This window comes from Pinus tabuliformis, chromosome J, assembly GCF_031772625.1.
Source record: "Pinus tabuliformis cultivar Carrire ecotype Pingquan chromosome J, CPIR1, whole genome shotgun sequence".
NCBI lineage: Eukaryota > Viridiplantae > Streptophyta > Pinopsida > Pinales > Pinaceae > Pinus > Pinus tabuliformis.
This window is the reverse complement of record NC_142295.1, coordinates 1,009,120,842-1,009,135,773: the sequence shown is the minus strand read 5'-3', so window position 1 is coordinate 1,009,135,773 and position 14,932 is coordinate 1,009,120,842. Positions and strand designations below refer to the sequence as shown.

The 14,932-nt window shown below is 40.8% G+C and overlaps 1 protein-coding gene across 1 annotated transcript in view; it reads right to left on the bottom strand.

Annotated features, from left to right (window-relative positions):
- The window catches only part of LOC149230267 (transcription factor bHLH36-like), a 48,073-nt gene extending 34,173 nt beyond the window's left edge, over positions 1-13,900 (bottom strand). Inside the window, exon 1 of the mRNA XM_089381255.1 lies at positions 13,698-13,900. Coding sequence (XP_089237381.1) covers positions 13,698-13,900 — 203 coding nt within the window. The remainder of the gene's footprint in view (positions 1-13,697) is intronic.
- Between the last annotated feature and the right edge of the window lie 1,032 nt (positions 13,901-14,932).

Below are 14,932 nucleotides of genomic sequence, written 5' to 3'. Positions count from 1 at the left end.
ACCCTTTAGGATTGACCGTATATCCTGCCATTCACCACTCGAGGATTCCTAAGCTCCATCGAGGGCTCACACCTCTAGGATTTACCATATATCCCTCCATTCACCAGTCAAGGATTCCTAGCCCCACTGAGGTACACAAAATATGACTTTAGTAAAATCCTACCTTCTTCGGTCCAAGGATTCATAAGCCTTTTGTTCTTCTTCTGAGGCCACCTCACTCAGTTTTGAAATTGTTCGACAATCCAACTTAACCAAATAAAAGAGAACCCATCACACCATGGCTATCTAGAAATGGCAAGGCAAGGCTAAAAACCACTGTCACACGGAGAAAAACCCATGCTAATGACAACAAGAGAACCAAATACACACATACATGTACCATGCATGCCAAATCTAGCATGGAAATCACACATGCAAATCTATACTTGTAAGTAATCCTATTGTAGCCACTTTATCTCACTCTTCCTTGATTAATATTTTCTTCCCTTCACCTTCTTTTTCATTATTTTACTTTCCTTGCTCCTATGCTAGAGTGCTCCAAGAGTTATCCAACAATGTGAGATAGAGAATTGAGAGAGAGCTCCACCCAAAATTGTCAAAAAGATTGTGAACTAATCCTCAGAAGCCTTTTTATTAATGAGGGCTCTATTTTCTTCATTTCCCATTATTTTTCATCAATTTCCTCCTCACATGCAACTTGTGACCTTTCACCTTCATTTTCTCCTAATTTCCTTTATTTTCATAAATAAAATGTTAATTAATGCCACTTTTCCTTTTCAAAGACCTTTCCATTGCCTTTTCCAAATTCCTTTAGCCATAATAACCAAAATGAACACCCACTAGGATGTTTTTCCCAATATTCAACATGGAATACATGTCCCGTGGCCTTGGTCTTATTTTTTCCTTTATTAGATTTATTATATGGATCTTTGACCAGGGTTGTTATGAAACCCTTCCCCTTGTGGGAACACCATCATCGGTGTTCAATGACACCTATAAACTAGTAAACTATTGAAAACAAAACATACTACCCATGGAGCTTTATAACATAGCTTGTTGCAGCATTTACAACGACATCCTACTGAAATATGACATGCATATCATTTACTGAAGGTTTATAACACAACTCATTATGGTATTTACAATAACCACCACATATACTTATGCACATTTTCTTCAACCAACAAATAATCATACTGTCTATGGAGCTTTATAAATCCATCTCGATATAGTATTTACAATAATATACACATATACACATATGCACATTTTCTCAACCAACAAATAAAAGGATATGATGTCTACATCCTCAACAAGGGAATCTAGAGGCTCACACCACCGCCCTCAAAAGTAGTACTAGGATTCACCTCCTTCCTAGGAAGTCCAAAATACATTGCCAAAGTCAAAGCTACATCTAATGTCTAGTGCTACAATCCTGTGCCACTTGTCTATCAGTGAAGAGTTACCAGCTCATTGTTTCCCAACCTTCCCTTCTTTGCTACACAATCCTTCTGGAAATCCAGTCACCCCCTTTTAGGAAATCACTCACCTTCAAAGTGCCTCGACATCCTTTATCCCAGGTGATCCATCCCTTGGCAAAGGTTTCCTCTCATCAGAAGGTCCAAAAGCCAAGGAATATCTCTACCTCAAAACCATCATACAGGTCATAGCATACTCATGGAAATCAATGGACAATATTGGGTACCAGTTTCCCACAATGGCCTTACTCCTGAAGTGCTTGACCAACATTATTTTTCCTATTCCAATTCCTTTTGTTGTTGCTGCTAATCCTTGCACTTAGTTTCAACCAACCAAACCGGGAATTTTCATGCTTTCCTATACCAAGCACATAACTACCATTAGATTGAAATAAATTTAACGAAATTCAAATCACACCTCATTTGTAGCTCGTAAATAAGGTATGTATGCAACTCTATTTACTTCCTATCACAACAAGTCAAACTAACTCGTTTATCAAATCATCATGTATAAACATATCGCATCTGGTTAGCTCGAAACACAACCATCATAGATCAAAATCATGACTCACATGCAATCATCATAAAGTAGAATGATAGATCACATGTAACCATCATAAATCAGAATCATAGATAACATGCATAGTAAAAACAGAATAAAATATTGATAATTATCCTTCAATAATTTTTTTACTTATACCTTTATCCCTTTCGTACATGGTGCACATTGGATCAGTTGCCACATCTAGAAAGAACCCAATGCCTCTTTTTTGTTCAATCACATACACATACACAATGTACATCACAACAAATACATCTACACACAATGTACGACACCACATAATGAATACTCCTATGCCTAATATATATTGTGACATATACACCTACACTTGATGTAGAACACAACACAATACATACTCATGCATCTGGTGTACAACACAGTATAGATACATATACATAGTACAACACAACGAATACACATTTCACGATGCCACGACTACACAATGAACATACTTAGTGTTAGCCTCCTATTGCAACAGGGTATCATCTTTCATGATTGACATTTTACATACCAAATTTGTCATACTTTGCAAGCTGCAGTGTTCCATATTTCCAGAAGAGACCAAAGAAGAAGCCATGAAGTGTGCTGATCCAAATGCCACTGATGCGTTCCATTTTGTTGAGTTGTTCCAATTTTGAAGAATTTCTTAAAGGGAGGTCCAAACAGTCTAATCCTGGTCTCCCTAAGTTTCAATTTCCTGTTGTAGAATATAGAGAATGATATCTGTCCAAACAGTCTAAGCTTGGCAGATTTGTAGATAGGTAGAGAAACTAAGGGACCCAACTGTTTAATCTGGGCCCTGGCAGAAATAAGTGTAGATTTAGATAGAAAAAAAAAAAAAAATTGGAAACATGGGTCTGCAAGTCTAAGTGCATCCAAAAAAAAAAGAAGAAAAAATGTTAGGACAGTAGGCTGGGTAGGTAGCTGTTTGGTGGCAGAATGATAATTGATGATCAATTTTGTATCTCACAATGTCTTATCCTTTCAGATCCTAGTAATCAGGTAGTTTTGCATTCAAAGGAGGTACTCAAGCTAGAACTCACTAACCTCCCCTTCTTCTCATTTCCCCCAAGTCACTTACTAGCATCCCCCAAGGGGTCAAGGTCTGCTTGAGCCTCTCAGTTTCATCATTTCCATGACATTTGCCTTAGTGAGGATCTGCTTCACTCAAGGACTGCTCACTCATCATCTGTGAGCCTTCTTTTCCCCAACAAAGCCTAAGGTCTCATACCTTAGCGCCCTCTTTTCATCTCCATATTAACTATTAACTTTATTATATAACTCCCTAACAATTTTCCCCTTCCCCTATTAAAATCATGTATATAAAACTCCCCTATGTAAATACCCCTCCCTGGCAATATAGCCATATTTCCTATAAGTCCAGGAAATCAGAGTCCATCTGGGGCTGTCTTTAGCCCATCCGAGTCATTAAGGAGCTAGTCTGACATCAGGTCAGCTAGTAACCGCTTCCGTAGCCCTAAAACCCCTCTAAAACCCTCAAAACTCCCTATTTCGTCCCCAAACCAAAGTTTTGTGCATAAAATCCTAAACACGCGCACTTTTAACCCATATTTCACCCCTTACCCTAAGTCCCAACTATAAATATTGATCGCGCCCGTTCTAAAAAACCCCAAACCCGCTTTCCCTAAGTCATAACCCACCGCGCGTATTATTAAAAAAGGAATATTCTTGGAATATTCGCCCGCCGTATCTTCCCACCGTATTTCCTTTACCGCCAGCCGTTCGATCCATAGCCCTGCAGATCTTTGACTGGCGGGTCGTCCCATCTCCAAAGCGCCCGAGCTTTAGCGTCCGGGAGATGGGCGGTATTCCCGCCGTACTCCCGCCACGCGTCAAGCGTTGGGCTGTGGCGGAGCCCCCTCCCCCGAGACCGCCTTTTCCCATAACCGGTGCACCACAAAACCGCTTACCACCCGTGACGTCACATCCCACGTCACCCCCTGCACAGTCCCTGCTTACGTCACCCCTTTGTCCAGTCACCCGATGAGTCACCTGCCTACGTGGCTTCCTGCCATGTCACTGCCACGTGTCCCTGCCACCGTACTTGCCACGTCATTGTCCGTACATGATGACATCATGCTGACGTCATCCCGCCATGTTTCCCTGCTGACGTCATGCTGACATCACCTACCGTACAATGTCACATCATGCTGACGTCATCAGCACTTTTTGTGCGCAAAGGCGCGAAAGTCGCACTTCGGAGCCCCGGAATCCAATTCTGAGGTAGTTTTTGACTAGCGCAAATCGCTCATCGCAGGATTTTTTAGGCTGAAGTGGAGAATCTTCAAGGAATCTTCTCATCATGCGGCCCCAGGAAGCCCGAAAAGGCGCAAAAATGATCCGTTTTCTTCACAGAGCATACCAAAAGGAGCAGAAGACAATTCCAGATGATACAGAGGCCGAACAACAGCCATTTACTGGTGATTAGACCCACAGCACATCAGAGCAGCAGTCCAGATTTTGTCAAAGAGTATCAGTGGAAGAAAAGACGCCAAAGAGTATCAGCAAAGATTTGTTTAGGGGCTCGAAGCACCTGAACATTGATGAAGCCCCCAGAAATTCAAATCAATAAGCATCAGCCCATCCTTGCCTTCAAATCACCATTAAGACATTCAAAGCACCAGGACAGCAAGGAAGCAGAAACCCATGCATATTTATTTCAGAAGACATTGCACCAAGGCACCCAGGACTACATCATTTATTCATTTTTTTTTTACGGCCGCCCCCAGCGCAGCCTGAGAATTTTCATGCATTTATTTCAGATAGGAGTAGGTCAATAAATTATTTTTTATGACCTGATTAGGTCAAGATGTAATAAAAGCAGTAGATAGAAAGTTTTGCCCTATATATACCACCCTCTGTATAGTTTTAAGGGTTGGTAAATTGAGAATTCTTCACTAGAGACTCGCTGTGTATACCTGAATTTTTCTGTAATCAAAGATTGCCGAAAGCTTGGAGAGCGAACTGTCTGTTGTTGATAAATGCTTTGGATATTGAAGATGGAATTCTTGTGCTGCGGCCTGAAGCAATAAGTGCCTCTTATCTCTGTTTATGTGTTTGTCATTATCTAAATAGCAGGAAAAAAGAATACCCTAGAATTAGTTTAAATACTCTCTATGCTCAATTTCTGCTATTATTGATGTTTTCGTCTGAATGAATTGGTTATGAATATTGAATTCCTTCTGGCTCATGTTTACCCCAATTCACCTGTGTTGGCCAATTATCTAGGGATTCATAAATGCCCCTAGGTAGCGCCCTGTTACTTTCTCTGCTAATCTGCTGGAGAGATTCTTAACTGCCTCTCTTTCTTTAGCATTCATTTCATCCTTTAAACCTAAAAATTGCTTCAAGCTCAGCTATCTTGCTCCATGTTCCCTCACTATTATTAAGGAAACGCACCAGTAGTTCCCCTCCTCGACTCCACGCCCAATGGTTTGAAACATTCAGACTATACTCTGCCTCTCTACCTGAAAGTGTCAATTTTCCCACCAAAACAAAGAAAAAAACCCTCTGGACCCAAGACCTAGCCTAAAATCCTTTCAAACAAAGCTAACTCTAAAAGAGAGAGCCCTCTCTGATTGTAGGTTGGCTAGAACCTGCAGTCCAAAGTTGGTTTGTGGTTACCTCGGCCGTATCCCTTTCTTAACCTTCAGGGACAACCTGAGTGATAACATAATGGCGACTCCACTGGGGACTTTCCTCAGTTAATTTTACAAATTTTCATGAAGAAGGTTAAAAATCCCCTGTAGAAATCGATTTTCTAATTGCTGTATATTTCCTAACACTACAGATGAAGCCTCAATGTTAGCCAGGAAGCCTTTGAAACTGTTTTTGTTTTTGCATTAACAGGTTTAGATAAAAGCTGCTTCAGTCAATCTTCATGCTAGTTTTAAGATATACACAGCCATTCCAAAATCTTATCTGGCCCTTGTGAATACAAAAAATATTCCAAAAAAAAAATATACCAAAAAAAAAAAAAAACAAGTGCGGAAGCTGGCTCCCAAGAAAAGTTCGCGATATACAAGGTCAAACCCAGACCCAGATCCTCCAGCTATTTTTGAAAACCATAACATAATCCCTAAAATCCTTAGGAAGCAACAAAGATAGGAAAATTTTGCTGATAAAACCCCTGAAACAACTTACCCTAGCTCTGTTCCAACCCCTGTCAAGGTTTTATTCCGGTCTACCCTTGCTTCCCCTTGTTCGTCATCCACATATCATAGCACTCTTTCCACACCTTCATTCACTGCACATATTCCCATTACCACTACTGTTATCCCTGTTATCCCCGTTGTTCCATTCATCCCCGTTGTTCCACTTATACCGGCCAATATGGCTAATAGATATGCACCCGTACAATTACCTGCTAACGTTGCGGCTTTACCCCAAGATTACCAATCAAAAATTTCATATTTTGATTCCACTGGTCCTTTCACAGCCATTCAGCATGCCAAAAAGATGCAAGACTATTTTGAGAACTACGAAATAGATGATGACAGCGTGAGAATGAGAATTTTTGTTCAGAGTCTAACAGGTGATGTGAGAACTTGGTTCAGATCACTCGCTGCAAATTCCATAACCACTCCTGATGAGCTTTACCTATCCTTTACCAACAGATGGGAGAAAAATACAGATCCCTTGCACATACTAGCTGAATATGATATAATTAAACGAGGTCCTCAAGAGACCGTTTTAGAATATTGTGCAAGATTCAACAATGTGTATAATGCGATACCACAGAATTTAAGGCCTCCACCCGACCTTGCCTTGTACAAATTTTCTGATGGTTTTGACCCTGATATGGCATATCAGTTGAAAGAAAGAGCTCTTGAAACCCTTTAAGACGCGCAAAAGGTTGTTGTCACGGTAGAAGCCAACTTAATTGCCAAAAGAAATAGGGCCCAAATGGAAAAGAGAGCCACCTTTAAGGAAGAACCCTCAACCTTCGACCAGAAGCTTGATGGTATCATCAATGGCCTGCAAAGACTAGGAGAGAGGGTAGAAAATGTGGAGAGAAAGGTATCATGGGAAGGACAACAGTCTAATCCCATAAAAAATCCCAATTTTAGGAGAACGGAGAACATAAATGCTCGTAGGTCTAACCAAGACCATGATATAAGACCCCCTTTTCAGGATAACTATGTAGAAGGATCTACTTCTAGTCAACCCATAGAAGACGATCATATGAATTTAATGGATCTAAAGGGTGAACATCAAACTTTCCTGACACAAGAAGACCAAAATGAGCATGACTGCAATCAATTTCAGACTAAATCTGGTGAGTCTTTTGATTTTAAACAAGGTTATGATGCTGCTGTGTATGAAGTACACAAACAGTATAAGCTCAGAACTAGGACCATTGACATCTCTGAGCCTAGCAAGACAAAGGAAAGTAAACAACCCAACAAGATTAAAAACAAAGTTGTTGTAACAGAACCAGCTGATATGACTGTCCCAAACCCACATCAAGTGACTGTAGAAGATATAACAGAAATACAGCCTTCCGAAGATCAACCTTTGCCTCCTCCTTTCTCAAAAGAAAATTCAAACAACATCCCAAAAAGTTCTCCTGAAGTTTCCAAACCGCAAGCAAATACTTCCCATAGCATTGATAAACAAGAGCAAGTCGCTGAAAATTCAAATGAAAAGGAAAAAATTGCCAATGCCAATACTAAGACTCCATTGGAGAAGCCTTTTAGTTTAGAAACAGAGATAGGAAAACTCAAGATAGCCATTCCTCTTTCAGAATTGGCTAAACACGATGTATATAGGCAACAAATTCAAAGGTCACTTCAACTCCCAGAAAACAAAGATGATGTAAATGTTTTGGATGATTCCCCTGAACTATTGTTTGGACCAAAAGTTAATGGAAAGTCAACACAAGGACTTGTCCCACCCTTTTATGTCAGTCTGCATATACATGACAAAGTTTTACACAACGCTATGTTTGACTCAGGGGCATCGCACAATCTTATGCCCAAAGCAGTTATGGAAAAACTGAATCTCGACATCACAAGACCTTACAAAGATTTATACTCATTTGACTCAAGTCAAGTGAAATGTTTAGGCCTCATTAAAGATCTATGTGTCTCCTTAGTCCAATATCCCAACAAGACCATCCTCATGGATGTAGTAGTGGCTGACATCCCACCAAAGTATGGTATGCTCCTCTCGAGATCATGGGGAGCAAAGCTCCAAGGATCCCTTCAATTAGACCTTTCCTACGCTACCATTTCAGTCTTTGGGCAACCAAAGAGACTGTACAGAGAAACGCTGATGAAATATGTAGTAAGTAGTGAAAGCAAGCCTGAAAATTTTCCCATTTATTCAATTCATTCTGATATGGATTCTTTCATTTTATTCAATGATGATTCAAATCTGCCCACTAATAAGGAGCCTTTGGCTCTAGAACAACAAGTGCACATCAATGAAGAAACAGTTGCCCATAATAGAGAAATTGTCAAAACAGTAAATGCAACCAGCATGTTACAAGAACCTCCCCAAACATAAATTTTAAATATGCCCAACCCTGATTCGGATGACACTCCTAGCAATGTCAACAAGCAAGAAATCACATGATTCTTAGAGTTTGATGGTTCTGTCAACAAGTTAGGAGCAGGGGCAGGTATCTGGATTCACAATACACATGATAATCATGTAGAAGGACATGCCTATAGACTGAATTTCAAATGCACAAATAACATGGCAGAGTATGAGGCTCTGTTGTTAGGCCTTAAACTGCTTAAAACTCTAAGTGTTGTAAAAGTGTCTATCTTAGGTGACTGTGATCTAGTTATAAAACAGATGAAAGGTAATTTTGTTACCAATGACAACAGAATGAGAGCCTACAGAACTGCTGCTACTAACATACTCCAGGCATTCACTGAATTCAAGCTTGACAAGATTTCCAGAAATCACAACATTCATGCACACAACCTAGCCACCTTCGCAAGTACATGCAAGCTCCGTTTTGACCCGAATCATCACTTCACAGCCGAAATAAAACATAGGCCCACTGTCCCAAATAATGTCATAGATTGGCAAGTATTCGAGAATGATGCCCAGATTAATAATTTCCTTACCCTCGAGCATGAATTTTCAAATATTCACATTGACATGGATGCCATGACAGATTCTGAACAACAGAGAAATGAAAGTCAGCAAGTTCTAACCGCTGAAACAACCAAACAGATTCTGAAGCCAACCATTTTTGACAATGAAAACATTGAACAGCTGAAACAAACACAGGTAGAAGAAGTAGACAGAACAGAGGTAGAGGTCATTAACTTGAAAGATAATTTTTTGCCTGCTGGACTAACTCCTCTAGAAGAAATGTTTGACTCTAATGACGTTCCCAGAAAACCAAAATTGCAACCAATAAACCCGGAAATTGAAGAACACAACATTGGAGCTATGAGGATTTGAAATCCTATGATACATCAGTGATTCAGCACATGATCCCATTGAAGCCCAATCAGAAGCCCTTCAAACAGAAATTGAGAAGAATCAACCTTGTGCTGCTTCCCATGATTGAAAAAGAAGTAAAAAGGATGTGGGAAGCAGGCATTATAGCCCCTATAAGATTCTCTGAGTGGGTGTCCAACCTAGTGCCTACAAGAAAAAAGACAGGTGAAATCAGACTTTGTGTAGATCTCAGAAATTTAAATCAAGTCTCCTTAAAAGACCACTATCCCCTGCCCAAAATGGACCACATATTGCAGAGAGTAGTGGGAGCATCTAGAATTTCCCTGCTAGATGGTTTTTCAGGTTTTAACCAGATACTTGTTCACCCAGACGACCAAGACAAAACTGCCTTTACCACACCCTGGGGAACATTTAAATATGTAAAGATGCCATTTGGACTTAAAAACGCTGGTGCTACCTTTCAACGAGCAATGGACATTGCATTCGCCAAAGAATTACATGACTTCCTAGTTGTGTACCTTGATGATTTAACCCCATTTTCCAAATCTGATGAAGAACATCTCAAGCATCTCAAACAAATTTTCATGACATGCAGGAAATACGGCATTTCCTTTAATCCAAAGAAGTCCTTATTTGGCCTGGAAGAAGGAAAATTACTTGGCCACATTATATCAAAGGATGGGATCAGAATTGATCCTGAAAGAATACAGGCCATCCTCCAAATTCCACATCCGATAAACATAAAAGAGCTACAAGCATTCCTTGGTAAAATTAACTTTTTGAGAAGATTTATTCCAAATTTAGTTGGAGTAATAAGACTGTTAAGCAACATGCTAAAGAAGGATGCCAAGGTAAGATGGTCCCTTGAGGCCAAGCAGGCATTCGAGAGTATCAAAACTGCATTAACCCAAACTCCTGTTCTAACCAGTCCACAGTTTGACAAGGATTTTATCATATTTTCGTTCGCATCAGACCACACAATCGCTGTTGTCCTGTTGCAAAAGGATGAGCAGGGAGCTGAAAAGCCAATTGCTTTTTTCAGCCGAGCCTTAAGAGACGCCCCTCTGAAGTACCTAATAATGGAAAAGTAGGCCTACGCACTTGTTAAGGCCATCAAGGATTTCAAAGTGTACATTTTATATTCACACGTGACTGCCTATGTCCCACACGTTGCTGTTAAAGATATATTGACTCAAGACGGATTAGAAGGCAAAAGAGGTAAGTGGATTGCAAGTATCCTTGAATATGACATTGAAATAAAACCAACCAAGCTGATAAAGGGACAAGGTTTAGCCAAGCTGATGTCCGAAAAAAACTTTTAGGCCTTAGACATTAACCAGCTGGACAATGAACCGGAGCTGGCGACTCCACAGATCAGTGAAATATTTCTGCAATGCCCTTGGTACACTGATATTTGCTTTGTATTCTTAAACCTGTGTGCTCCCACAGGATTGTCCAGAACAAAGAAAAGATTTTTAAAAATGAAGGCTTTGAGATTTTGTGTTATAGATGGTGCATTATTTTGGAGAAATCATGAAGGTATATTGTTAAATTGTTTAACCATGAATGAAACTAACAATGTCATGAAAGAATTCCATGGAGGTGATTGTGGAGGACATCTCTACTGGAAGTCCACAGCAGACAAAATCCTGAGGGCTGGTTTCTACTGGCCCACTCTTTTTGCAGATGTAAAAAAGTTTTCCATGACATGTCACAAGTGCCAAATTTTTGAAGGCAAGAGAAAATTGTTGCCCCTGCCCCTTAAACCCATCTCCACCGAAAAACCTTTTCAACAATGGGGTCTTGACTTAATTGGAGAAATTCATCCCTCTTCCTCAGGCCAGCACAAATGCATCCTAACAGCCACCGATTATTTCACCAAGTGGGTTGAAGCCATTCCCTGTAGACAAGCCAATGATACCATCATTATCCAATTCCTTGAATACAACATCCTTTCCAAATTTGGCTGCCCTGAGAAAATCATCACTGACAATGCCGCTGCCTTTAAGTCCAAAAAGATGATCAGTTTCTACCATAAGTTTCATATCACCCTGGGCCACTCTACAGCATATTACCCTCAAGGTAATGGATTGGCCGAATAATCTAACAAGAGCCTCATCAACATCATAAAGAAACTGCTAGAAGAAAACAAGAAAAACTGGTACAAAAAGCTGGTGAACGCCCTATGGGCAGACAGACTTTCAAGAAAAAGATCAATTGGAATGAGCCCTTATGAGCTGGTATATGGCATGGAGGCTAGATTTCCTTCATCCCTGGGCATTCCTACTATCAAGCTGTTACAGGAAATTCAGGCTAAACCAAATGACATTCAAAGAAGAATTAATCAGACAATTCACCTTCAGCAAACCAGAGAACAAATCTATGACAGAGCACAAATCTTACAAGAAAAGCTCAAAAAGATGTTTGATAAGAGAGCTAAAGCTGAAGATTTCAGTATTGGTGACAAAGTTTTGAAGTGGGACTCAAGAAGAGAAGACAAGGGCAAACATGCCAAGTTTGACTTTCTATGGAAAGGTCCATTTGTAATTTCTGTTGTTCAAGGAAACAACACCTATTTTCTCAGATCTATGGAGGAAAGCACTGTTGAAGAAGGCCCTGTGAATGGCAGGATGTTGAAACATTATCACGATCCCTGTTGTTGAAACAATGCAAGTTCTATAAATATCTTTGTACAATATTATTTGTATATATCAGCACTCAGTTTAAATTTTTGTAAACAGGCCAATTGTTAAGGAATGGCAGTAAATTTGGAAAGGACGCAGCCGATGCAAATTATTCAATCTCAAAAGCATCAAAACAGAGCAAGAACTTTCAGTCTATATCAGCATAGTTGCTCAAGCATTGTACATAAAGATCAAGCGCGCAGAGGAAGGTAGGCGCTGCTGTACATCTCACAGACAGCTCTGTTGAGGAGGAGTGGTTCATAGTTCAAAGTTTCATATCTGAAAAAGCCAGAACAAAGAAGAAATTCACAGTTAACAGCAACAAACAGAAGATCAAGGCAGTCTGACCTGTTGTTCTTGACTTTTCACAAGGAAAAGCCATCCCCAAGTGGAGCCACTATTAGCCTCCTGTTGCAACAGGGTATCATCTTTCATGATTGACATTTTTACATGCCAAAGATGTCATACTTTGCAAGCTGTAGTGTTCCATATTGCCAGAAGAGAACAAAGAAGAAGCCATGAAGTGTGCTGAACCAAATGCCACTGCTGCATTCCATTTTGATGAGTTGTTCCAATTTTGAAGAATTTCTTAAAGGGAGGTCCAAACAGTCTAATCCTGGTCTCCCTAGGTTTCAATTTCCTGTTGTAGAATATAGAGAATGATATCTATCCAAATAGTCTAAGCTTGGCAGATTTGTAGATAGGTAGAGAAACTAAGGGACCCAACTGTTTAATCTGGGCCCTGGAAGAAATAAGTCTCGATTTAGATAGGAACAAAATTTTTTTTTGCAAACATGGGTCTGCAAGTCTAAGTGCACCCAAAACAAAAAGAAGAAAAAATGTTAGGATAGTAGGCTGGGTAGGTAGCTGTTTGGTGGCAGAATGATAATTGATGATCAATTTTGTATCTCACAATGTCTTATCCTTTCAGATCATAGTTATCAGGCAGTTTTTCATTCAAAGGAGGTACTCAAGCTAGAACTCACTAACCTTCCCTTCTTCTCATTTCCCCCAAGTCACTTACTAACATCTCCCAAGGGGTCAAGGTCTACTTGAGCCTCTCAGTTTCATCATTTCCATGAAATTCGCCTTGGTGAGGATCTGCTTCACTCAAGGACTGCTCACTCATCATCTGTGAGCCTTCTTTTCCCCAACAAAGCCTAAGGTCTCATACCTTAGCGCCCTCTTTTCATCTCCATATTAACTATTAACTTTATTATATAACTCCCTAACAATTTTCCCCTTCCCTTATTAAAATCATGTATATAAAACTCCCCTATGTAAATACCCCTCCCTGGCAATATAGCCATATTTCCTATAAGTCCGAGAAATCAGAGTCCATCTGGGGCTGTCTTTAGCCCATCCGAGTCATTAAGGAGCTAGTATGACATCAGGTCAGCTAGTAACCGCTTCCCTAGCCCTAAAACCCCTCTAAAACCCTCAAAACTCCCTATTTCGTCCCCAAACCAAAGTTTTGTGCATAAAATCCTAAACCTGCGCACTTTTAACCCATATTTCACCCCTTACCTTAAGTCCCAACTGTAAATATTGATCACGCCCATTTTAAGAAACCCCAAACCCGCTTTCCCTAAGTCATAACCCACCGTGCGCATTATTAAAAAAGGAATATTCTTGGAATATTCCCCCACCGTATCTCCCCACCGTATTTCCTTTACCGCCAGCCGTCCGATCCATAGCCCCGCAGATTTACGATTGGCGGGCCATCCCATCTCCAAAGCACCCGAGCTTTAGCGTTCGGGAGATGGGCGGTATTCCCACCGTACTCCCACCCGCGTCAAGCGTTGGGCTGTGGCGGAGCCCCCTCCCCTGAGACCGCCTTTGCCCATAAGCGGTGCGCCACAAAACCGCTTACCACCCGTGATGTCACATCCCACGTCACCCCCTGCACAGTCCCTGCTTACGTCACCCCTTTGTCCAGTCACCGGATGAGTCACCTGCCTGCGTGGCTTCCTGCCACATCACTACCACGTGTCCCTGCCACCGTACCTGCCACATCATCGTCCATATGTGATGACATCATGCTGACGTCATCTCGCCACGTCTTCCTGCTGACGTCACCTGCCATACAATGTCACATCATGCTGACGTCATCAGCACTTTTTGGGCGCAAAGGCGTGAAAGTCGCACTTCGGAGCCCCGAAATCCAATTCTGAGGTAGTTTTTGATGAGCGCAAATCGCTCATCGCAGGATTTTTTAGGCCGAAATGGAGAATCTTCAGGGAATCTTTAGGGAATCTTCTCATCATGCGGCCCCAGGAAGCCCGAAAAGGCGCAAAAATGATCTGTTTTCTTCACAGAGCATACCAAAAGGAGCAGAAGACAATTCCAGATGATACAGAGGCCGAACAATGGCCATTTACTGGTGATTAGACCCGCAGCACGTCAGAGCAGCAGTCCAGATTTTGTCAAAGAGTATCAATGGAAGAAAAGATGCCAAAGAGTATCAGCAAAGATTTGTTTAGGGGCTCGAAGCACCTAAACATTGATGAATCCCCTAGAAAGTCAAATCAATAAGCATCAGCCCATCCTTGCCTTCAAATCACCATTAAGGAATTCAAAGCACCAGGACATCAAGGAAGCAAAAACCCATGCATATTTATTTCAGAAGACATTGCACCAAGGCACCCAGGACTACATCATTTATTCATTTTTTTTTTACAGCCGCCCCAGCGCAGCCTGAGAATTTTCATGCATTTATTTCAGATAGGAGTAGGTCAATAAATTATTTTTTATGACCTGAT